The sequence below is a fragment of the Somniosus microcephalus genome, chromosome 32 (assembly GCF_052327205.1).
Source record: "Somniosus microcephalus isolate GS21.2 chromosome 32, FLI_Smic_1.0, whole genome shotgun sequence".
Classification (NCBI taxonomy): domain Eukaryota; kingdom Metazoa; phylum Chordata; class Chondrichthyes; order Squaliformes; family Somniosidae; genus Somniosus; species Somniosus microcephalus.
In genome coordinates this window covers 40,550,335-40,576,258 of record NC_141018.1, presented here as the reverse complement: position 1 = coordinate 40,576,258, position 25,924 = coordinate 40,550,335, and the positions used below count along the sequence as shown (strand labels likewise).

At 45.5% G+C, this 25,924-nt stretch overlaps 1 protein-coding gene across 4 annotated transcripts in view; it reads left to right on the top strand.

Annotated features, from left to right (window-relative positions):
• Positions 1-25,924, top strand: part of tjp1a (tight junction protein 1a) — a 229,205-nt gene that overhangs the window by 137,057 nt on the left and 66,224 nt on the right. For all 4 annotated transcript variants that reach the window (XM_085972493.1, XM_085972494.1, XM_085972495.1 and 1 more), the window contains 7 exons: positions 6,426-6,482; positions 10,299-10,423; positions 11,169-11,271; positions 13,129-13,420; positions 14,178-14,281; positions 15,720-15,888; positions 16,316-16,463. In XM_085972493.1, coding sequence (XP_085828619.1) covers positions 6,426-6,482; positions 10,299-10,423; positions 11,169-11,271; positions 13,129-13,420; positions 14,178-14,281; positions 15,720-15,888; positions 16,316-16,463 — 998 coding nt within the window. The remainder of the gene's footprint in view (positions 1-6,425; positions 6,483-10,298; positions 10,424-11,168; positions 11,272-13,128; positions 13,421-14,177; positions 14,282-15,719; positions 15,889-16,315; positions 16,464-25,924) is intronic.

The following is a 25,924-nucleotide window of genomic DNA, read 5'->3' as shown; positions in this document are numbered from 1 at the left end:
GGTATTGCGGCCGGAGTCGGGCCCAAGTCCCAGGGTCGCGCAGCACAGTACCTGGAGTACGCCTCGAGGTCCCGATGGGCCACTTCCAAGGAGCGAGCGAGGATAGCAGCTGTTTTCAGGTCGAGGTCCTTTGATTCCAGCAGTCTTTGCCGTGAGTAGTCTGACCGAAGGCCTTTCACGAAGGCATCGCGGATATTTCCATCGGTATGTTCTGCAGCTGTTACGGCTTTAAAGTCACAGTCCCTGCCGAGTATTTGTAGCGCCTGTAAGAAATCATCAACCGACTCTCCTGGCTGTTGCGAGCGGGATCTTAGGAGATGCCTGGCGTATATTGAGTTTACAGGGCTCCGGTACTGCTCTCTTAGCAGGTTGAGGGCGTCCTCGTATGTAGCAATGTCCCGGATGAGCGCAAATACTTTAGGGCTCACCTGGGCGGTCAGAACTCTTAGTTTGGATACCGGAGGCACGCCGGATTCTCCCAGGTAGGCTTCGAAGCAGCTCAGCCAGTGTTCGAAGTCGAGGGCTGAATTCGCAGCCTGTGGGTTTAGATCCAGGTACGGCGGTCGGAGGGCTCGCAGCCAGGCCGGCTGCTGGGGCTGTTGTAGCTGGCCGTTTGGCTGGGGCTGTTCGTTTGGCTGCTCCGGTACAGACATTTCAAAATTTAGCCAATAAAATTGATATACCTATCAATTCAGTTCATGAAAAGCGACGAGTTAAGTTAGTAACTATAGGTTTTTATTGGCTAAATAACAGAACCCACCCTCGCGGGTGATCGGATCCAACAAGGAGGAATACCAGCCAGTCGACCACCTTTATACCTGGGCAAGCAGGCGGAGCCATGGGTGGAGTCAGCTGTGGTCAGCCCAGGTATAACAGCGTGGCAAGAGGTAACCTTGTGTAGTGATACAACAGTGTAAACCGTGATAACCATAGTGTAACGATATAAACAGTGATAACCATAGTGTAACGATAGTGAACGATAAAAGTGGTTTACCACATACAACATCTTTAACATTAAAAGAAGTCCCAAGGCTGGGGAGGGGAATGGAATTGGTGGAGTGCGCAAGTTTATAGCAGCTTTAGTCTTCTGTTAAATTAGAAAAAGTTCTGACTCATCTAGGACCTGATGTTGGACAAGCACAGTGTGACAGCACAAATATGGTCATGGGATTGAGCAGGGTGATCGAAACGTAGAACTGGGAGTCATCAGTATACATATAGAAGCTGACCCCATGCCTGCGGAGACCAGGGAGCAACAAGTAAATGAGGGGGACCAAGGATAAATGTTGGGGAACTCCAGATGTTGGGTGGGAAAAGATGCACTAGTTATATTTCGGATAGATAGGAATGGGATTGTGCCACGAAGCTGGGCAGTGGAGGAAAGGCAGTAGAGTAGAGTGGTGTGGTCCGCCATGTCAGGTGCTGGAGAAAGGTTGAGGAGGACTGGGAGAAATAACACACCAAGGTGACTTTGGCCAAGGTGGTCTATAAGCAGTGCAGAAACGAGAGGGATTTAAGAGTGATGGGAGGTGATGACGCATTCAAAAACCTCGAGAGGAAAGGAAGGATGGAGATAGGCTGGTGATGAAGGCTATGCTACTGCTGCAATGGTTTGTTTAGTCGGGCAAATGTCTTACTGAGACTTGCTAATCTAGACTCGCATGAAAAATGTCACTTGGGAGATACTGGCGAGCTGCTGGCACTATTGCCCCAACATTAGTCACCACTTGTAAGAAATAGTGGAGAAAACTGTGGGGAGAGAAATCATATATAAATAGCTGGTTAGCTCATAAGGGTTTGCTTTCAATGAACCTGTTCAAATAGTTGTGACTAATATGGTAAAGAAAACCACAGCTGAGTTCCAATAATGCTGAACAGGTGCTGCTGAAGAAAATAAATACACCGAGTAAATATTAGAAAAATTGTTCACTGAGTCCTGATTAGACACTGAACACTAATGAGCATTGGTTTAGATGGACACCAAGTCCCAGCTGTAAGCAGAAGGAACAAGATCAGGATGTGTTCACCAAAACCGTGCTTCTAGAAGGGAGAGGAAACTGGATGATCTGAGCGAGGGTACAAATGGGGGTAAGCTTATGGAAGTATTTCAAAAATCCAAGTTACATATTGAACTTCATGGCCACCGACCATTGGTGAATTGAAACCACCGTCTTATTCTTGCGTCACTCTCCTTGGTGCTTAAGGACACTCTGTTATGAGTGTAGCCACCTACTGACGTGCAAGTCTCCTGTTCACTGCACTTGTAAGTATAGAGAGGCCTGGGTTTCAGGAATCAATTGGCATTGTAACCCATGATTCTGTAGTAGGGAAAAGGAAGTCGATTTTAGTTTCAGCCCCTTGCACCAGCTCTCGGTATAAATGCGGAGCTCAATGCACCTACGGAGACCAGCTCATCAGTCTGAATGTAAAAGTGGTCGATGGTGCAGGATGTCACGTTGCCAGAACAGGATGCAGTGTTGTTGGGGCAATTATAAAAGTGCCTTCAATTTGGATTTGTTGGGCTTTTTGAAAGTAGACACATGACCAAGATTTTTTATACTGTAGTCTGAGCAGCTTAATATAGGGAATCACGATAGCTTGTTGCATGTCAGTTTCTAATAATTCACTACATTTGAAAGAACTGAATCATCCAGACTTATCTTTAAATAGAGCCAGAGGTGTGTGTTATATAGCGCAGTTGAAGTTTTTAATATCAATGTCTAGCCTTTCCACGTGCAGCTACTGAGTGCATTTCCATGTTGGAGCATACAGCATTACAGTTTTATGTTCTTTTACGTTCATCACCTCAAAATCCTGACGAGGATTTAAATGGACTAAAATTTAATATTGCGGTCTGATTTCCCCTCTTACTGTTGACGAGACTCTCCATTTGGTACGGTTAAAGGTGCTATGTTAGATGTAAGTTGTCTTTCTTTACCCAGAGTGGTTAGAATGTGGAACTTACTACCACTACAAGTAGTTGAGGCAAATAGCATAGATGCCTTTAAGGGGAAGCTAGATAAGCACATGAGGGAGAAAGGAATAGAAGGATGTGTAGATGGTGAGATGAAGTAGGTGGGAGGAGGCTCGTGTGGCGCATAAACACCGGCACAGACCAGTTGGGCCGAATGACCTGTTTCTGTGCTGTAAATTCTATGTAAGATGAGGGATGCAGCTAAACAGGAAAGAAAAGAGCAAGTGTTTAAGTAAATTCATGTCTCCTGTTACCTGAAAGCTTGAAATTCCTGCCGCCTTAATATAAATGAAAAAGTTGGGATTAATTATTTTGTATCTATGTTGACATTTTCCAGGAAAATTAGTAAAGTTAACAATATTGCCCCCTTAGTGCTGAAAATCAGAGGGGATGTGGTAAGGCAGTAGAGAGCACCAGGGGGGGGATCCAAAAGACGGATTTTGATCGGACCAAGATAAGTAAGGTTTGACTTGTGTACCAGGAATATTTCCAATTCCAAGTTAATTTCCAGATTCTGATGCAGTTCCTTGGACAACTCCTTTGCAGAGTTGCATTTTGTTTGTCTCTCTTCCAATTTTTGTTTAGTCTCCATGTTCCACATGTAGGTTTCTGTTAATCTTTGTAAGTTGCTTTTCTATAATTGTTTCGAAGGAAACAGTGCCTGCACTGTTGGTTTCCTTGTGTGTCAGCTGTGGCTCAGTGGGCAGCACTCTCGCCTCGGAGTCAGAAGGTTGTGGATTCATGTCCCACTCCAGGGACTTGAGCTCAAAAATCTAGGCTGACCACTCCAGTGCAGTGCTCAGGGAGTGCTGCACTGTTGGAGGTGCTGTCTTTCGGATGACACATTAAACTGAGGTCCCATCTGCCCTCTCAAGTGGACGTAAAAGATCCTATGGCACTATTTTGAAGAAGAGCAGGGGAGTTCTCCCCGGTGTCCTGGTCAATATTTATTCCTCATTTAACAACAAAGGCAAATTATCTGATCATTATCACATTGCTGTTTCTGGGACCTTGCTGTGCGCAAATTGTCTGCCACGTTTCCTACATTACAGCAACAACTACACTCCAAAAGTACTTCATTGGCTGTAAAGCGCTTTGAGAGCGGCACGGTGGCATAGTGGTTAGCACTGTTGCCTCACAGCGCCAGGGACCCGGGTTCGAATCCGGCCTCGGGTGACTGTCTGTGTGGAGTTTGCACATTCTCCCCGTGTTTGCGTGGGTTTTCTCCGGGTGCTCCGGTTTCCTCCCACAGTCCAAAGATGTGCAGGTTAGGTTGATTGGCTATGATAAATTGACCCTTAGTGTTAGGGGGATTAAAATATGTGGGGTTACGGGGATAGGGTGGGATATGTGTTGGTGTAGGGGTTACGGGGATCGGGTGGGATATGTGTCAGTGCAGGCTCGATGGGCCGAAATGGCCTCTATCTGCACTGTGGGGTTTCTGTGATTTCTGTGAGACGTCTGGTGGTCGTGAAAGGTGCTAAATAAATGCAAGTTTTTTAACTGTATGTTTCTCTGGACCTGTTCATACACTATCTCCTGCTTAAACTAGCAATATATCTGGTTAAATTCATGTTAAAGTAAAACATTAGTGTTAGTTCCTATGATTCTTTTGGAAAGGTAAATGTAGCTAGTTACTGTTCAAACTGGGGTCTCTAGGGTATGTTAACACACGTATTGCCCCTCTTAAAATTTTTATCACCTCTGCTGTTTGTTACTAACCCCATCAGCTAAGCCCAGTTCCCATAAAGGCATGTCTAACTGAGGGATGTCACATCAGGTTGTGCTGTTTGCTGTCGAAGGGGGTGTTTTATTCACTGTTTTTGTGGTTTAAAAGTACAGCGTGTCCTGACTGACTTGCTTCATCTCATGTTGAACTAGGTTCCTGCAGCACCAAAGTCTGTTTGTGTTGCTCCTGCCTTAATTACATCAGTAACTTTTAAAACAGTTTATCAAATGATTACCTCTTTCTCGGTACTCTTAGTTCCGGAAACAAATCTGTGTATTGTGTGTCCGAACATGTAATCTCACACCAGCATTGTTTGAACAAAGCCCTGTGTTCAAGGTTGATTAAAGACTGGAGGCACTTTTTGGCACTTGTTATAAAACTAGAAAGCTTCCTGAACTAATTAATCTGTTAATTGAGATTAAGCCATTTTCTAAATAAACTATTAACTTGCAGAAAGTCATAGAACTGAGAGTTAAAAGCAAAGCATGTAAACACATGCGATTTTTAATTTGTATGATTGGCGCATTTAGTTATATGCATTTAGTATTTCTTGGTCGTGGGATCGTTATCAATTTCAGCAGTTTAACACTTTATTGGTGCCCTAGATTGTTGTGTTCTGGGTGTCCTGCTGGGCCATGTGGCTTCAGAAAAAGTTATTTATGAAGTATTTTCCTTTTCCTAACCCCACACCAACCACCAATTTATAATCTGCACAGCAACACTCTCTTCCTCATTCCCCTCCCTCCTGCCCTGCCAAGTGTGCACCTGTTTTTTTATATATATATATGAAGAAATTGGCCTAATTAAGGAGAGAAAGATCTTGCATTTATATAGCACAACCTCAAGACGTCCCAAAACACTTTACACTTCAAAAGTGCTTCATTGGTTGTAGTCACTGTTGTACTGCAAGGCCTGATGGTGCTTGATATAGTCCAGCCAGACCTGGCAATGAATGGCTAAACCAGTTGTGCACCACGTACGTTCACGTCTGTGCCCCATGGACTTCAGGGAGTGAAGATTGGGCCATACTGGGGGAATGACCATGGTGTGAGAGAGAGTAAGGGTTTTACCGGGGCAAGTGCATCAAAGGTGGAGTTGAGGGGCAGATTGACAGCTGCAGAAGTATCGTGGTGAATAGCGGGCCAAAGGCTAGACATTCGGATGTTTGAAAGTGCCGTTGTAAGCGACTTAGGGAGAGTTTTTTGGGGGGTAGGTGGAGGGGAGTGGTGAGAAATACAAGGAAGTGATCAGAAATGGTAGAACAGCATGTAAGTATCATTTCTGAATTGTTTCCCACTGTTTTTTGGAATTTTATGCTAAGTCTTGCCATTGGTGGTCACTTGGTCACTGGAACCAGAAGGTGGAAAGGGCGAAATTAGTGTAAAAACTGCACGGTTCATAAATGTTCAGATTTAAGTCATTTGTTTCTTTTCAGATTAAGCAGTGTCTGTACGTAATCTGGTGTTGTGGACCTGCACCGATATCCTTTCCCCAGTTGTGCGTGTGGCATTTTACTGGCAAAATTCATTATCACAATGTAGTTGAGCAGCATTCTCCTGCAATGCTTGAAAACCTGATTTCATGGATGTGGCTTTTTATAAACACGAGTTCTGTGACTATATTTATGATCTGATCTAAATTTATTTTCAACTAGTTCTAAATTGCCACTTTATAAAAACAATTGCTGCTCTCTAAACTTACTTGTACTCTCTTATGTTGCAGAATACAGTCATGGAGGAAACCGTGATCTGGGAACAGCAGACAGTCACACTTCACAGGGTGAGTCTTCAGCTCCATTTAACTATCCAGTGAACTCCAGGATATTGAGTATTCAGATGTACAATAGGTCAGGACCAGATGGCAGGAAACTTAATTTTCCTTTAAACTTTTTAAACCTAATAGATGTGGTTCCAGCTGATAATAGAGCTTTGACAGAAGTTTGTATGTAGCAAATAAATAGAGGATGCTACCCTGACGGCTCAGTTGGTAAAGACACTGTAAATGAGCCATTTCAACCAGGTTTGATTCCCGGGCTGTACTGAGTTAGCAGGGTAGCAGCAGGGAGGTTACAATTGACCTCAACACCTCTGGGGTATGGAGTGGAAAAATCAGCCAGGGTTCTCGCTCCTGGTTACTATCCTGTGAACCCGGCTGGACAGTGCATGTGTGCACGAGTCGGATTGAGGTCAACTGTGATGCTGCGATGGTTGAACAGTTTGTCAACACACACTGGCATTAGAGGGTGACTAAGGAGCCATGCTCCAACAAGGACTCGTGTCTTTAGGAGGGGAGAACTTTGGGTAAAAACTCAGGATGCATGCTGGGTTGAGATATGATTTTTATCTTAAGTGGGTGATTTGCTTGTGACTCCTGGTTATGGTCATTGCTGTGAGTGGAATATTGAGGCATCCCACAGTCCATGCTTTCTCTTTTTGATGCTTTCATTAACTGAGATGTATATAAGTTTTTAATTAAAGATTTGAGCTAAATGCAAAGGTATTGAGGTGGTTTTGGTGACGACATTGAACGTTTCTGTTGCTGTCAATTGAGATCTCCATTGAACATGTCCTTTTCATGGTGATGGCATCACGTGGTATAGATGGAATTTAAAAGGTAGATCAGCGGGAGGAAGAGGATCTAAATGAGTATTGCAATCTGCTGTATTGTAATTAATTGTTTAGAATAACAGCACTTTCACAGCCTGGCTTTGCTGACTGACCAGTATGTTTTCACTCAATGTTCAGAATTGTGATATCTGAACCTCCCTGTATTGTTCTCTACAGTCACTTCAGTAACGAGAGACTTGAGATTGTCACCCTTCACTGGTCTATCTAAACACTCTGGGTTGGCCTGTTTTATTGGGGGATATATTTGGAGTTTTCAGAACAGTGGCTGTGGCATTGATGACGTCAAGAACTTTCAGTTCCAGATTCTTACTCCCATTTCTGCCCTCCTTGCATCCTTTACATGCTTGGAGAATTAATGTAGTCCTTATTCAGATGCTTGTTTTCATTTCTATTGTAGGGCACCAGTGAGTGTTGCTAAAACTCTTCCGCTTTTCTTTATTCTCCCTTGTCAGAATGCCACACTACCAGCTCTGAGGTACGTGTGCTCTCTAAGCTGTGTGTGTTTCCTAAGCCACTGCAGGAAATCTCCAAGCATTATCCTGGGAATTTGCCACCTATTGGGCCATTGCAACATTTAATTGAAAGACTTGCAGATGTAGAGTTGATGTATTGAAACAAGCCTTTGCTAATGCTGACTTATACTCTTCAAGGAGAGCTTTGTCTTAAGTTGGACAGGGGTGGGGGAGGTTTTGTCTGGGCGGTGGTGGGAGCTGGTGGATACTGGAGCAGCCCCCACTTCAAGTTCTAGAAATGAATTACCGTGCGGTAAAAGAGGAGAGTTGGAACGAGGAGATTTCTGACGGTCGACCGCATCCTATTCTACATCTCCCAAGAAACTTGTTAAACAATTTTTTTTATTTGTTGCTGAGATTTGGGCGTCGCTAGCAAGGCCAGCATTTATTGCTCATCCCTAATTGCCCTTGAGAAGGTGGTGTTGAGCTGCTGCAGCCCGTGTGGTGAAGGTGCTCCCATAGTGCTGTTGGGGCGGGAGTTCCAGGAGTTTGACCCAGCGACGATGAAGGAATGGCGATCTATTTCCAAGTCAGGATGGTGTGTGACCTGGAGGGGAACTTGGAGGTGGTGATGTTCCCATGCGCCTGCTGTCCTTGTCCTTCTAGCAGAAGAGGTCGCGGGTTTGGGAGGTGCTGTCAAAGAAGCCTTGGCGAGTTGCTGCAGTGCATCTTGTAGATGGTACACACTGCAGCCACGGTGCGCCGGTGGTGGAGGGAGTGAATGTTTAAGGTGGTGGATGGGGTGTCAAATCAAGTGGGCTGCTTTGTCTTGGATGGTGTCAAGCTTCTTGAGTGTTGTTGGAGCGGCACTCATCCAGGCAATTGGAGAGTATTCCATCACATTCCTGACTTGTGCTTTGTAGATGGTGGAAAGGCTTTGGGGAGACAGGAGGTGAGAAACTCGTCGCAGAATACCCAGCCTCTGACCTGCTTTTGTAGCCACAGTATTTATGTAGCTGGTCCAGTTAAGTTTCTGGTCAGTGGTGACCTCCAAGATTTTGATGTTGGGGGATTCGCCGATGGTTAGATGCTCTCTTGTTGGATATAGTCATTGCCTGGCACTTGTGTGGCACGGATGTTACTTGCCACTTATCAGCCCAAACCTGAATATTGTCCAGGCCTTGCTGCGTGCGGGCATAGACTGCTTCATTATCTGAGAAGTTGAGAATGGAACTGAACACTGCCATCATCAGCGAACATCCCCACTTGTGACTTTATGGTGGAGGGAAGGTCATTGATGAAGCAGCTGAAGATGGTTGGGCCTAGGACACTGCCCTGCGGAACTCCTGCAGCGATGTCCTGGGGCTGAGATGATTGGCCTCCAACAACCACAACCATCTTCCTTTGTGCTAGATAGTGGAGAGTCTTTCCCCTGATTCCCATTGACTTCAGTTTTACTAGGGCTCCTTGCTGCCACACTCGGTCAAATGCTTGGTTCCTTCTTGACTTACCTCAAGTACAACTTTGCTTTCCAAATGGTATAGCCATCATGTTCAATTCTTTTCTACCAGTGCAACAAGTTTGAAATGGTTTTCAGCCCATCCACCTCTAGGTGCATGTGCAGTGGAATGGATTGCATCTCTAACCATTACCAAGGTAACTACAGAATATGAAAATTGCTTGAAAGATCAAGCCACCTTGGAATGCTGAACTTAGTCCTCCGCTAATTTCTGTTTTGCCATACCTGTGGAATCACAGTGCAAAGCTGGAAGATGGTCATTGAGCCTCCACTGGAGTGGTGTATGATGTGGGACACTAACTCGGATATCTTACTATTCCCATTATACCGCATTGGCTTGTCCTGCTGCTTCTACCTCTCGGCAGATTAGCATGAAAAAATGAGTCTGCGATGACCGCTTCTTTTAACAATGTAAATGAGGGGAGCGAATGCTCAGATGCTGTTCTGCTACAATCCAAATTGAATGAACACCGATGTAGATACACCTTGTACGTGATGCTGTGCTTGTTTTCCTCTTCACACCTTCAAAGTTCTGAGAGACCATATATTTTGACGATAATTCTGTTGCTCGGGTATTTGAGTCATATAAATTTTGTGTGTAAGGAATGGTTAAAAAAAGGAATGAGGAAGAGATGGGAGGAAACTCAATGTTTGGAAAAGTAAATGTGAATGAAGAAAAAATCTGCTTGGAAAAACACTGAGAAAAGGGATAGTGATGCTGCCACCCTTCATTCATGGACTTGCTTTGGGTGTTCTTGTATTATGGCGCACCTGAGGCAACTACATTTGGTGTTTGACCATTCCATCGACAAGATAATGCAGCAAAATGGTTCAATATTCATTCGGTGATGCCAGTAAGATTATAAATAATTGTAGTCACAAATAAGTTATACTTGGATTAGCAATGTGAACAATTTTAGTTTGTGTATCTTTCATTGGGTTTTTATCTTGGTTGTGGGTCACAGTCAGTAACCCGTGCCTTTTTATTTAACTTTAGGCTCCCGGATTTGGGTTTGGAATTGCAATATCAGGAGGAAAAGATAACCCGCATTTTCAGAGCGGGGAAACTTCGATCGTCATTTCTGATGTTTTGAAAGGAGGTCCTGCTGAAGGATTGCTGCAGTAAGTGCACATAATAACCACCCTCTCTCGTACCGCCTGATGTACGTGAGTGTGTTGCCTTAATATTCATAGGTAATATTAAACATGAGATGCATCAATACACTTTTGACTCTTTTATAATCCCATCTTCTCCGCCTCCCCCACAACCCTTTTCCATAGGGTTCACAGCTGTTAAACTAAAAGGTTTTGTAATCCAGAGAAGAGACATTTAGGTACAAGTGATGAGTTGGACATTAGAAAATCTGCTTTAGGCTAACTTGGTTTTTTCTGTGGACAGCCTCTGCTCATCAGATATTTGGGGAAATGGGACATTCTCCATTTTGGTTATAAAGTGTTGCCATCAAATACTCTTGCGTTAGATTTGATATAAAACTACCGACAGTGCATGCAATCACTTTTAAAAGGAATGTTTGGGTTGGAATAAGAGGAGAGTTAGTGTTTCATCCACGAACGCTAACTTGTTGCCTCATTTAACTTAAATATGACTCTGAAGACTTCTATTAAACAAAACGAAGGTTGACTTCTTTTCCTCTGTCCCCAAAAATGGCCATGAAAAGTCCATTGTTAAAAGCATTTTTCCTGTTTTATAAGGGTTTTGCTTTGCTTAATCAAAAACCCCACAATCGCACATAGAAACCGAAAGATGCCTAAAGACGTAGATTATATTCATTGCCATCGAAAGAATGGCTTGTTACCAAAGAGAACGACATCATTCGGGTCAGTTGATGTTTTGTTTCTCCCCCAGTGAGAATGACCGGGTTGCGATGGTTAACGGCGTTTCAATGGATAACGTGGAACATGCTTTTGCTGTCCAGCAGCTACGGAAAAGTGGAAAGAATGCAAAAATTGTAAGTGGAAGTACAAGGTTTAATCTTGTTCAGACGACGTGTAGTGAAAACTGAAACGGCATTTAAAAGATAACGTGGACTAGCACAAAACAAGAATCATCCGTCTGCTTACATGTATGTTTATTCAGTAGTGATGGGCACATTGCACAGAGCACCTTGGCTATACCAAGCAATCATCTTAAACAAGGAGCGGGTTAAGTTCAGGGCCTTGGTCTTTTTCAAACAAAATGAAAACAAATGCCAAAAGTACACAGCATCTGTAAAGAGAAACAACAGGTTAACATTTCAAATGTGAACTCTGTTAGAACTGTTTTTATCTTTTTCAGCCATGCTGTTGGAACTGTCTGGTACTGAGGTGTGTTAATGCTGCCTGTGTGGATGAGGATGTTGCTCGTAGTGTATTCTATTAATTTGTATTTGTTCAAACTAAAATGTCCAATCTCTCTCTATTTGTATTGGTGTACTGTTCGCTGATGCTACCTACCACAGCCCACCACAGATAGCTTATTCCTCATTGGGAATTATTCACATTTCAATAAGCGCATTTCCTCAATGGAGCTCATCAACAAAGTTGGGAGTTTTTTTTTTTTACAGCTTGTGTTTTTATTATGTTGCTTTATTGAGGGTTCTCCATTTTCTGTTTTTTTTTAAACTTCCTTGGGATTCTTCAGATTTCATTAAAAAACAGTGGAGGCAGGTGATATAGCTGACCTTTCACCTCTGGGACCGATGTTCCAATCCAGCCCAGACTGCTGGCATGAATGTCTGCTGGCTGTGAAGTCCTCATGTGAAATGAGTTTGACCATTCTCAGTCCAGTGATCATGGGCCTACAGCACAGAACTTTCTCTCATTTGTCACTATGTGTGTGGCAAATGGAAGCAATGGCACATGGGGGCAGGAGCTGTGCTATTCTAGGGCTGAGGCAAATCATTGGGGCAGAGTAGAGGGAGCTTTACTCTGCATCGCTATACCTGACCTGGGAGTGCATGATGCTGACGCTGAATGCCTGAAATGCAGAGTGTTTCATTCGCCAGCACGAACCTCCTTAATGAGTTGTAAACCTAACCACATAACCCCATAGGCAGCTGAAAGGTACAAAGAACCAACTTTTGTAATCCTTTCCCCTCCCCAAGAAAAAAGCATTGCATTGTACAAATGAGCCAGTCTGTTTCTTTTTAAAATGACAGGGATCATTATAAATTAAAGGAAGAGAACTTGCATTTATGTAGCGGCTTTCACAACCTCGATGTCCCTAAGCGCCTTACAGCTAATGAAGTATTTTTGAAGTGTGGTCACTGTTGTAGGAAACATGGGAGCCAATTTACACAAAGCAAGATCCCACAAACAGCACTGAGATAAACAACTAGATCATCTGTTTCTCGGAATAACAACAGAAAATGCTGGAAAAACTCAGCAGGCCAGGCAACATCCGTGGAGAGAGAAATAGAGTCAACGTTTCAGGTCGAAACCCTTTGTCAGGACTGCTTCTGTTTCTAGGTGTTGGTTGAGGGATAAATGTTGGTCAGGACATTGGGCGAACTCCCCTGCTCCTCTTTGAATAGTGCCGTGGGATCTTTTGCATCCACCTGAGAGTATACAGGGCCTCGGTTTAACAACTCATCCAAAAGAAGGCACCTCCAACAATGCAGCACTCCCTCAGTACTGCACTGGAGTGTCAGCCTGGATTATGTGCTCGTCTTTGGAGTGGGACTTGAACCCATGGTCTTCTGACTCAGAGGCGAAAGTGCTACCCACTGAGCAACAGCTACAAGAGTTTCAGTGGAATTCAGTAAGAATAGGAAAAATAATAACACTCATGTTCTGACAACTGATGCTTTACTTTTTGATGCTTCCAGACAATCAGGAGGAAACGAAAAATTCAGATGCCAGTAACGAGGCCAGAACCAGAGCGACATCCCATTTCAGAGCCCGAGGATGATAGTTACGAGGAAGAGGAAGTTTATGATCGTAAAAGTGGACGGAGTGGGCCGAGTCCTTGTAGCGGGAGGAGGAGTGAGAGGAGCATTGGGAGGAGGGAAGATAGCAGAGAGAGAAGCTTGTCACCAAGATCAGAGCGACGATCGGTTTCATCAAATCTTCCACCAAAACCTATTAAAGTGACATTGGTAAAATCAAGGAAAAGTGAAGGTGTGTGTTCATCAGAAAAATACAAATGGCTGCACAACTATCTTATCCTTGTGTGTTGAAGTTTAGCAGCTTAGAGGATTTTGTGTGGGATTCAGGGACATTGGTCTAACTGAAAATGTTAGCAAAAACTTTGCAAAACAAAAAAGTAACTTTTTCATTTGAATGCCAAACTGGTCATTAGACAGGATGTATCTTGTGGCTGCATGTTTAAGCCTTTTGCCAACAACATGAGTTTAATTGCTGAATATATGTGTTGTAAATGTACCATTGTAGTGGTACTTGAGCTAAAAGATGATTATAATTATCCTCCATGAGCTCCCACATGAGCGCAGTAACTGGGGCTAGAGGGGGAAATCATGGTTGGCTCCTCCTGATCCAGTAACTGCTGAAGTGTTTTTACACAACAGGTGAGACCAAGATTATGCTTGGCTGTGATGCCCTCCACAGTTGAATATCATGTCAGCATTCACTATCTTAGTGCATACATGGTGGATGTCCATTAGGGCAGAGTGTCTAAAAGTGACTGGTGCCTGTAGAACCAATCTCCAACTAGTGCTTTCTTGACGAGAGAACATTGGGCTGTGTGGGGAGGGCGAATGGTAGCCTGATGTGTTGGCTGAATATCAAGAGTGATCAGAGGCAGTAATATAACTAGGACACGACTGCCACCTGGCACAGTCATGTTCCATGTAATAGGATACAAGTTGTTGCCAGATGTCAATGTTTTTTAGAATTACTGTCCATTGTTTTTCCACAGAGTATGGTCTGCGATTGGCGAGCCACATTTTTGTAAAGGAGATCTCATCAGAAGGGCTGGCAGCCAAGGATGGGAACATTCACGAGGGAGATGTAGTATTGAAGGTTAGGTACCTTTGGTTCCCATCTTAAAAACTTGAGCATGCACCTCCCCTTCAGATTTTCTCCTTCATCCCTTTCTCCCACCCCACTGGAAGTTGCAGAATACATGGTCTGGGTGTGGACTGTTCTGTGTTGGAGATGATCTACAGGGAAGGACTGATCCTGCCTGTTTTACTGCTCTCAGATGAAGGCAACTCCTCTGTCACTGTCAGTCTCAAGACAACTTTATAAATGTTCCCAGCAAATGCCAATCAGGTGAGAAAAAGATTTGAATAAGTGTCCTCTGGTAAGCAGTCCAAGCTCTTCTCAATGGTTACCAGCACCCTTACTGTTTATATAACGTTTTAAGCAATGTTCGTAGGCACTCTTGATGGCTCTGCGAGTTTATGCAGTTGAGTCTTGCAGATCGGGAAAGGTCCCGCGCTCGAGTTCTGGTTTGTGCTGAGTTCTCAGCTGGGGCAGCAGGAGGGGAACCACAATATGCCTCAGTTCGGGAGGAAAATGTGTTGAAGGATTTCTACTTCTGATCACTATCATGCCACTCCTAATTCCACGCAAGTGTGGACACAGAACAGAATTGGATTCAGTTGTGAAGTAAAATAGTCTGCGACCACTCATTGTCTATCTTGCTGCGTGATAGATGGCCACTTGGACAAGGTACTGGAGGGTGACTGGAGTTCATGGAACCCATACCCCAGCAAGAGTCCGTGAGAGGACGGGGTAAGAAAAACTAACACAAGCAATGTTTCTGAAGAATATGTTGGAATTCGCATTCGGCTGACGACGCAGTGTTCTGCAGTGAGTTCCAGCTGTGAAAGAAACATGTTCGGAATATGTAGCAGTTAAAGTGTCGGCACCATCTCATTCAGCAAACTAAAGGACACTTTGTCCCAAACCTTTCTCAACTTGAAAATGTTGTTTACAACAGTGCAAGCTCAACAGAAAATCACTTGTCTCGCTGCATACCTGTATCTTTAAGTCTTCTGCTGTCACATTGTGCATCACTGTTCCAAAACTTTATCAAATTGATGTTTAGTACAAAGTATCACAATCTAGTCGAGCTACTCGGTTCAGCAAGAAGCAGAGTTTTGCCTTCTGCTTCTGGGTCCAGCACAATGGCAGCTTGGTTTTTAAAAAAAAATTAATTTGACATGCTTTTGTAATTCTAACTCGAGTTAAACAGTCCCTGTGGCACAGTGCTGTAATTAAAGTTAGTGTTGTCACACTTGGGAGAAAATGCTGACAAGGGAAGTGCCTTGGACTTTCAAGAGAATGCTTTTTATACAAGTGCAGAGAGCAAAGAAAATGTTAGCACTGTTTTAACTTCTTGTATATAGAGCAAGCTATTGTCCACTGTGACTGCTGCCTTCAGATAAGGGCTGTGCTGTTTGTGGTTAGGCACCAGACTCTGCCTTACTGTGATTCTTTTGTTCCGTTACAGATCAATGGCACAGTTACAGAAAACATGTCATTGGGAGACGCAAAGAAACTAATAGAAAGGTCAAAGGGCAAGCTTAAAATGGTGGTGCAGAGAGATGAGAGAGCCACTCTCCTTAACGTGCCCGATTTAGACGACAGCATTCCTTCTGCAAATGCTTCTGAAAGAGACGGTGAGTGTTTGAACCGATAGTCCTTCAGGAACAGTGTTGTGATTTCTTACTGCTCCTAGCTTCGGAATACAAGTGTCACATTGTGTAGAAACTTAGTGCATTAACTTAGCTACTTATCAGGGCAATACTGAGCACGCAATGGGAAATCTGCCATCGACTTTTATTCTCCGCTTTAATTGATAAGCCAGTCTTGGAAGGACCCACCCACTATTAGAGTTTAAATTGTTCACTTAAGGACTTGAACAATTGCTGTGTGCTCCATGTGGTGGTAATTGTAAAGATGAAACATTAATATTCTGCCATGTACAATGTTATATTGTTTGTAGAACTGCTTTTTATGTAAATCAGTGAATGGTTGTTAATTTGATTTTTCAGTTTGATGTTTGTTTTCAGTAGTAACACACAAACCTGTGAATTTTGTTGTTAGATATTTCAGAAATTCATTCACTGGCATCTGATCATTCCAACCGTTCAAACGAGAGGCCGCGACTGCGCAGTCGTTCACGCTCACCCGACAAACGGTCAGACTGGTCTGACCACTCGCGCCAGTCTCCACAACCCATCAGCAATGGGAGGTAGGCCTGCGCTCTTTCTCACAGGGCTTGTATTGTGTCAAGGCTTGTACTGCTTATTTACCTTGCCCTGGTATTTCTGGATGGTTACGTAAGTTTACAGCCAAGAACCATGTGACGAGCCAGTAAAATCTCTCAACCTAAAACATCAACAGCTCTAGAGTTACTCGTGTGTTCGGACATTCCACAATCCGATTGGGAGAAATTGTACTTTTGCTAATTTTTCTGCCATAGGATCATAGAAATTTCAACACAGAAGGAGGCTATTTGCCCTGCTGTGGCTGTGCCAGCTCCAGTTTGGAGATAGCGGTTCTAATCCTATTTCCTGAATAATTAAGCTCAGTTCTGAGACATCACCACCCCCCAATTTATAACCGGCTGCCACGAATGCACGTTTGGTGCCTTTTTAACACATGTCGGCTGGGCCCCCTGGGCGGATGGGCATGCTGTTTCACAAGGTGGTGTAGTCTGTGTGATTGAAGTCCCATTCTGTTAAAATATTTTGAAACTTAAAAGCTTGCGGCAACATATGGAAGGACTTCCAAAATATTACTGAATGTTTAGAATGTGCACGCGTTTGTCTTTGTTGAAAAGTTTAGATTGAGTAAACGGTCAGTAAGTTAATAAGAGGCAGCTGTGAGATGGAGCTGCGTGTAACTTAAAGGCCTCACTGTATCCGATGCAGTGTGCAGTTTCAGGTTACCCCCAGTCTGTGTTCAGGGTTCCTGTATTTGCCTGGTCTCCAAGTACAGCAGTTTTCAGGTTTCCCAGACTGCATCCTGTTCCTGGCAAGTTTCATTTTTCGAAGTGGCTAAAATTCAGCAGCTGGCTAATGGTTTTACTGTCTGAGCTCCCCGACAGAGTTCTGCTCTACAGCATTGGTTCAGTACTGTGTGCAGGTGCAGGGTTGCACCTTGAGTCCTGTAATTTTTGTCTTCCTAGCATGCGAATAAATTCTTTCTCACTGGGTAGAAAAGGTTAAATTTGAAATCCTGCACAATGCTAGATATCGATTGCCTCAATTTCTTGCCTTTGTTCGGGCTGAAGCTGCCAATGTGATTGCAGCTGTAAGTTTTGTGGCCTGAGCACAGGAAAGTGCTTTATTTTTGGCACTGTTTTACAGAGTGACATCAACGCACAAAGAATAAGTGAAAATTGAGTTCTACATAGTTTGAGGGAATGTTAAAGAATGCAGTCCTGCTAGTACTTCAAGTCCTTTTTGCAAGTCAGCGAATGGCATTTTCTGTTGTGCATCTAATCAAGAAATAAGTCTGTGCCTGTGGCTTTGCCCGTGGCTGTGCACCTGTCAGTTTTTTTTCTTGTGATATTTACGGAAGAATGAAGGAGTGTGGTAAACCACTGTTTGTATTCCTGTTTGTCCTGTTTGTATTCCACTGTGTACATGCCTGGACATGCCTCGGCTGACTCCTCCCACAGGTCCTAGTATAAAGGTGACTGCTCCCCAGCCCTTGTATCCTGGACCGGTCGACCACTCGAGGCAGACCTCCATTCTGTTGTTAATAAAAGCCTTTAGTTACTCTTCTAGCTCTCAGTCTTTTATGAGTAATTGATAGCGCATCAAGGAGATGAACATCAATGTGTGATGTCTAGCAGCAGCCAAAGGCCTAGAAATTCAGTTGTTTGCGCCAGCGGTTAGCGCCTAAAGAGACTGAGAATTGTGGCTTTACCTAATGTTGGGGTGGGTGCAATGAAGATAGCGACAACTTCCATATTGACTATACATTTAACGCCTGCGCTAAGTGTTTGCGCGCGCCCGCGAGCGCAAGCAGATCATGACGTCATTTCATTGTGCAACGCCTTTTAGGGGCGCCTGAGCGGATATTGGGTGGCGCCCGGAGCCTTTACGCCTAGCGCTATTAGTGACAGTTCGAAGGAGCGTTAGCAGGCCCTTCTCGGAGTCGAGGGGCGCTATTTAAAGGGGACAGCTCTAGTATAGAAGCTTCAGCCACTTGGCCTGTTCATTGCGATCGTTGGTGGAGAGAGTTGGTGAGCTACTGTGGAGCAGAGTTTTTGGAATTTAGCATTAGAGTACTTGGGACCCTCAAACCTGTCCGGAGCAGTTGGAGCACTCGACCTAACAGCCTTTTGACCGATAGCAAAATACTGCAGATGTTGGAAATCCGAAATAACAACAGAAAATGCTGGAAAAACTCAGCAAGTCAGGCAACATCCGTGGAGAGAAATTTGAGTTGACGTTTCGGGTTTGACCCTTCTTACTGGCATCGGAATGGGAGATGCTTTGGAGGGCGACGGCCTCATGGCCGAACACTATGAAGGGGCAGAGAGACGGCGGGAGAGAGGGCCGAGATTGGCCAGAAGGAGGAGGGGCAATGGAGGTCGGCCAATCCGAGGGTATGCTGCGAGGGTCTTTAGGCAGCAGGTGTCATACCTTGACATGTCGGAGGAGCAGTGTGTGTGAAGGCTCCGAATCGGGAGGGACGTTGTTACTGAGCTGTGCCACCTGCTTGCTGAGGATCTGCAGCCGCGTCTACGGTGCAGGACCTCTCTGTCGGTGGCCGTTAAACTGACTGTTGCCCTCAATGTTTATGGCAACGGATCCTTTCAGTCAGCCATTGGGGACATTGCGAATATCTCTCAGGTTGCAGTCCACTGTTGCATCCGGCAAGTTACAGCTGCCCTTTATAGGCGAAGGCGTCAATTCATCAACTTCCCTCTGACCCTGGAGAAGCAGGCGGAGGAGGAGGAGCATGCGGAGGAGGAGGAAGATGGAAGGGCTCCTGAAAGTGGAAGGGCCATCCGTCAGAGACTCATCAGGACTCGTATCGAGGCCCCTCTGGCGGAATGATGAGTGTCTTTACTCCTGCGCACTTGGGATGTTTGAAAGCCTCTGAAGGCCAGCATCACTGTAATTAGTCACGTGCACCATAGCACATTAAAACTTCTCTTTATTGTCACAAAAGTCTTTCATTACAGCAAAACGACGTCATGTCAACAGAAATCATAACTAACAAAATAACAGTTAACTCTTCAGCAAAGCTGCAAAACTAAACAAACCATTTCCAACAATTACAACAGGTGAGGGTGTCCTTGAATTTGGCCAAAGAAACGTCTCAGCACCTCCCTCTGCTGCTGGCCCCTTGATGAAGAACGACTTCTCTTTCGCGGTCGGTCCCTTCCCTCCCTGCTGCTCCTACGTAATTGAACCCCAGTGGCGGGGTGAAGGCTGGGGGACGCCTGCTGACTGTGTGGAAGCGCAGACGCCCCTGAGGGACGTCCTGGCCGACCTCTGGGCTTGGAGGGTGTGGACGCAGGATGCTTGATCTGAGCATGGCTGGAAGCAGTGTGCCCTGCAGGTGGTGGCAGCTGCACTGCAGACGTACCAGCGCTGGCATGTGCAATGGTCACCTGCCGAGAGAGGACACCTGCACCATGGTCGGACGGCACACTGGCTCTCTGAGGGGACCGGCTCTGCTCATCCGCCACAATCGCATGCTCCACTGATTCCTGGCCTTGTATGGGACTGGAAGGGCCCGGGGTGATCCTAGCTGATGCAGATAGGGTGGCTGCAGTGAGAGTTCGCGTTGCCTCAATCTGGGTGTGGACGAGGCCGGCAAGTGACTGCGTGGCAGCAGTGAGGACCTGTGAGCCAGGTGCCAGTGCTTCGGAGAAGCCCTGGACAGTTCTTTCCATTGCTTCGGACAAGGCCGGTGCCGACCGCTCCACTGCCTCGGACAAGCCCTGGACAGACCTTTCCAGGGATTGTCCGAAGCCCTGAACAGTCCTTTCCATAGCGGCCTCGAAGCCCTGCACAGTCCTCTCCATTGTTGCCCCGAAGCCCTCGAGAGTCCTCTCCATTGTTGCCCCGAAGTCCAACACACTCTTTGCCAGTGTTTCTATCGACTGAGGCATCCTCCCCACTGCAGCCATCAGCTCAGTGTGCCTGAGCCGGGCCTGGGTGCTCATTTCAGCCAGGCAACGCACCTCCTCTGCACTCTGTGCAGCAGTCATCACTACCTGCCTTGCCCTCCGGGGAGACGGTGGCCGAACTTGCCTACCCCCCTTGCGTTGCTGCATGCCGCTTATTCCGGCAACTCAGAGTCATAGAGTTATACAGCACGGATAGAGGCCCTTCGGCCCATCGTGTCCGCGCCGGCCATCAAGCCCTGTCTAATCTAATCCCATATTCCAGCATTTGGTCCGTAGCCTTGTATGCTATGGCATTTCAAGTGCTCATCCTGTTAAGTCTGTGGGTTGTATTGTAAATAATACACAGACTCCACGATTAACAAAATAAAACAGGTCTTTACTATTCAGAGGTTCGGGCGATTCTGCCCTAGTTAACGTATCACAACCCTTATATACTGGTGTGGTCACTATCGGTATTACAGTATACATGAGCCAACAAATAGTGCCACCCTAAAGTAGTGCTCTTAAAGGCGAACGGTTACATTCTATAGTTCCCTTAAAGGTAAACAGTTACATACACAACACTCCTCCCTTTTTAGCTTATTACTTACAGAATCCCCTTTAAACATACAATCTTCAACTTCATATAAACAGTTTACAGATATACTCTCGATGGAGTCAACGTCATATAACTTCATGTTTAACATAACATAATAACATATATAACTTCATGTCAAAACAGATCACAGATTCAGTCTCTGCGGAAAACAGTTCACATTGCTGAAGTGACTCATTCAATAGTCCTTCCATGGATTTAACAGTTTGAACTTCCGAACTGATTTGGCTCCGTTCGGAGGGACCACGTGTGTGATCTGGTAGAGGTGATAATGGTTCAGATGGGTCATCTTCTGTTTCGACTTTTCCTTTTCTGCTTCTTGGAGACTCTCTGGGCTCCACTGTCAGCTGCCTGCGCAGTTCCTCCTTCTCTGCCTCCTGTTTCCGTCGTAGAGCCAGCTTCACCCGATGTTCCGTAGACTTTTGGTGCTCCTCCATGATTTCTGCACTTTGGGAGTCGAAGTTACAAGCTGGGCAGGACAGGACATCGCAATATTCGGTGTAGTCCACCAGGTCATGGTAATATTCGGTGTCGTCCTGAGCTAGGCCAGCGAGAGGGTCGTCTATTTCCTCCATACCCAGCTGGACGTTAGCCAGCTCTTGTTCCAAATCCAGACATCTTTCCTGAAGAGACTTCTTCATGTGTACCTCTTCATCCAGCTTTTTCTGGGCTTTCAGCAAGTCGTTTACTAATGACCTCATTTGTGATTTTAATACTTCAACTTCCTTTGGAGATTGATTGATCGGACTATTCAATCCCTCTACCGGAGCAGCTGTTTCAGCGGTCTGTTGTTCTACATTGACGTGAGTCAGCGTACTTTTGGTATCCAAGGGTTGCTCTGCTGCCATCTTCTCAGTCTGTGTTGCAACCTCAGCTATTTCCATAACTTTTGAGAGCTCCAAACCCCTCTCCTCTTCCACCACTAATGTTTCATCTATGGATGGAATCTTTACCGATGAGGCAGCCTTGGCCTGGAGCTCATCAAACATTTCCTGCAGCCTTTGGACTTCTTGCTCATGTTCAACCTTTAGTTGTTCATATGCTTCTACTGAAACTAGCTTTTCGGGGGTTGCCGAGTTAATCCCCTCCAGAATTGTAGCCTGGACCTGTCCATACTGTTCTTTCAACTTCTCTCACTCTGCTTGTAAGGAGTCGTAAAGAAGGACTGGAATAAAATCCTGGCTTCCTGAAGATTCCTCTGCAATTGGTTTTTTTGCAATTTCCTGTTGGAGTTCAGCCAAGGCTGCTATGCTATCTGCCTCTCGAAGTCTCACTGCCATCAATTCTTCTTTATTCTTGCAGTCTATCTCAGCCATTTCCTGTTTACTCTCATTTAACTGAGTGAGTAGCCCCTTATTCTGGGCTGAGAGATATTGCACCTTCTCATGTAGACCATAGCACTCCTTCTCTGCTCGACATAGCTGATTTCTGCTGATTTGGTTCTGTGTTTCAAGTTCCAACATCCTTTGCTTAGCTTCTTTCAGTTTCGCCTCAATAATCCCCTCTCGCAACATGTCCACATTATTCACATCAGGTAAAGAAGCGTTTCTCTTTTCCATGTCCAAGATTTGTTTCTGCATCTCCTTAAGAGCACCCTGCGATTCAACTTCTCTTAACCTTGCCTGCATTAGCTCCGTCTCTAATTGCAGAATAAAATCCTCAGTGTAGTGTGGTTTGCCCTTCTGCTGTATCTCTAGATCATGCAAATATTCTAACTCCTGAACATCATAAGGGAGATGTGATCGGTAATTGGTCACGATGGCTCTATGGTCGCTCTCTGCTTGAGCCAGTAGGTTCTGTTGTCTTTCCAGACTCTCCCATTCGGTGTCATAGAACTTTTTCATTGTTTTCATCTCTTGTACGAGGCGGTAACTTAATTGTTCTAATTGTTGTTGGACTTTGAAATAACGTTGAGTTCGAGCCCGGTGTTCCTCCGTAATGCATATGTCTGTAACTTGAACAGACTCAGAATTCTCTGTCTTTATGCACGCCATCGATTTTCCAACCTTAGTCCGTGAGTTCATGTTAACCTTGTTTTTCATACGTAAGCTGGACTTATCGTCTTCCGGCTCGGAGTCTGAGCTGCTTGTCTGCACCGAGTCCTCACTCGTCATTGCTTGTAGGTAGTGCCATTCCATGTCTATTTTCTTGATCCACTCCCATCCTAGAAGTGGTGGTCCTCCCTCAGGTAGTATGTACAAAGTCATTCTTGGGTGTACTTTACCCCTATCTCTCACCTTGACTCTTATTTTCCCCATGGGGTATACGTTATGCCCCGTGTATGTCTGTAATACGAACTTGGTATTTCTTAAGGGTATGTGAGAGAATAGCCGGTGGTAGTCCTTTTGGTTGATGACTGATACAGCTGATCCCGTGTCCAGCTCCATTCGTACTTGGACTCCAGCTATTTTTAGTGTGACCCAGATCGTCGGTCTTCTTTCCGGACCTGCATACCTTCGCGATGTGACCCAGTTTGCCACATTTCCTGCACTCTTGGTTCTTAAACCAGCACTGATTCTGGTCGTGCGTTGTCTTTCCACAACGGTAGCATTTGGAATTGCTTGCAGTAATTTGGTCCACCCCGAGTGCCGCCGCCTTTTGCTGCATTTCCGCCGTTCCTTTCGCTGCGGCTTCGTGCGATGAAGCTATGAGGACAGCCCTGTCCAGTGTGAGGTCGTTTTCCTCCAGAAGTCGCTTCTGCGTTCCTTCTTTGGCCAAGCCGCATACGAACTTGTCCCGCAGCGCCTCTGTCAAATTCCCTCCAAACTGGCAGTATTTTGCTAGCTTACGCAGTTCGACTAAGTATTCCGCATTGCTTTCATCTTGCCTCTGGGTTCTGGCGTAAAATTTAAATCGTTCAGCCAGCATCAACGGTGTGGGGTTCAAGTGATCCTTCAGCACTGCTACGATCTCTTCGAAGGTCTGGTCCACTGGTTTAACTGGTGCTATTAGATGTTTCAAAAGCCCGTATGTTTTTGCTCCCATCGAATTTAACAAAGTTATTGCCTTGTCGTCATCCTCAATTTCGTTGGCTACGCAATATATTTCTATGCGTTCCACATACGTGGCCCAGTCTTCTATTTCAGCATTAAAATCATTAATATTTCCTCGCTTAGGCATCTTCTCTTTTCGAGAACAGTACAAGTATTTCTTTACTTATTATTAATTTTCTTCTCTTCTTGAGAACACCACAAGTATTGCTTTACTTATTCTTATTTTTCCTCTCTTGAGAACACACCAGCCTTTCTGAAAATTCTAATTAATTTTCTAAGATGGCGGTTTCCCGCTTCTGTCTTCTTCCCCAGCGGTTTTCCCGCGAAAAATGGCAGCTTTCCCGCGCTTCTCGCTCTCCCCGCCCACTTCAATGGCGGTTTTCCCGCGCTTGACGGTCTTCACCCGTCCCCCGACGCTGTCTTTCAGCCCGAGTGCGGCCCTTATCAGCGGATGCGATCGATGGCCCGGCTGCGCCTCGCACTTGAAAGCGGCCCGGCCCTTATCAGTGCTTGCGATCGATGGCCCGGCTGCGCCTCGCACTCCAAAGCCCTTATCTCCCGATCGCGATCGATGGCCCGCGCTGTGCACCGCGGCTCTCGTGCCTTCAATTTCTGCAGCCGCTGCCCTTTCAGCCCGAGTGCGGCCCTTATCGGTGGTTGCGATCGATGGCCCGGCTGCGCCCCTCACTTCAAAGCGGCCCGGCCCTTATCTGCCGATCGCTATCGCCCTGTACCTGTGTCTTCCCCAGCCCTGTCTTCTACTCCGGTTCACAAGCTGATGGAGGCTGCAGGGTCCTAATGCCTGTCGCTTCCAGTGGGGTGGTGAGGATTGAAACCTCTCTTCAACGTCCTGTCTTTGGACGAAGCCGCCGTGGAATAACTGCCGCAGGGTTCGAATCCGACTCGTCGCCAGTGTTAAGTCTGTGGGTTGTATTGTAAATAATACACAGACTCCACGATTAACAAAATAAAACAGGTCTTTACTATTCAGAGGTTCGGGCGATTCTGCCCTAGTTAACGTATCACAACCCTTATATACTGGTGTGGTCACTATCGGTATTATAGTATACATGAGCCAACAAATAGTGCCACCCTAAAGTAGTGCTCTTAAAGGCGAACGGTTACATTCTATAGTTCCCTTAAAGGTAAACGGTTACATACACAACACATCCAAATGCTTCTTAAATGTTGTGAGGGTTTCTGCCTCCACAACCCTTTCAGGCAGTGAGTTCCAGACTCCAACCACCCTCTGGGTGAAAAAGTTCTTTCTCAAATCCCCTCTAAACCTCCCGCCCTTTACCTTGAATCTATGCCCCCTAGTTATTGACCCTTCTACTAAGGGAAAAAGCTCCTCGGTATCCATCCTATCTATGCCCCTCATAATTTTGTACACCTCAATCATGTCCCACCTCAGCCTCCTCTGCTCCAAGGAAAACAAACCCAATCTGCCCAGTCTCTCTTCATAGCTGAAGCACTCCAGCCCTGGTAACATCCTGGTGAATCTCCTCTGCACCCTCTCCAAAGCGTTCACATCCTCCCTGTAGTGTGGCGACCAGAACTGCACACAGTATTCCAGCTGTGGCCTAACCAGTGTTTTATACAGCTCCATCATAACCTCCTTGCTCTTATATTCTATGCCTCGGCTAATGAAGGCAAGTATCCCATATGCCTTTTTTACCACCTTATCCACCTGTTCCGCCGCCTTCAGGGATCTGTGTACTTGCACACCCAGATCCCTCTGACCCTCCGTCTTGCCTAGGGTCTTACCATTCATTGTGTATTCCCTTGCCTTGTTAGTCCCCCCAAAGTGCATCACCTCGCACTTTTCCGGGTTAAATTCCATTTGCCACTGTTCCGCCCATCTGACCAACCCATCTATATCGTCCTGCAGACTGAGGCTACCCTCCTCGCTATTTACCACCCTACCAATTTTTGTATCATCCGCGAACTTACTGATCATACCTTTT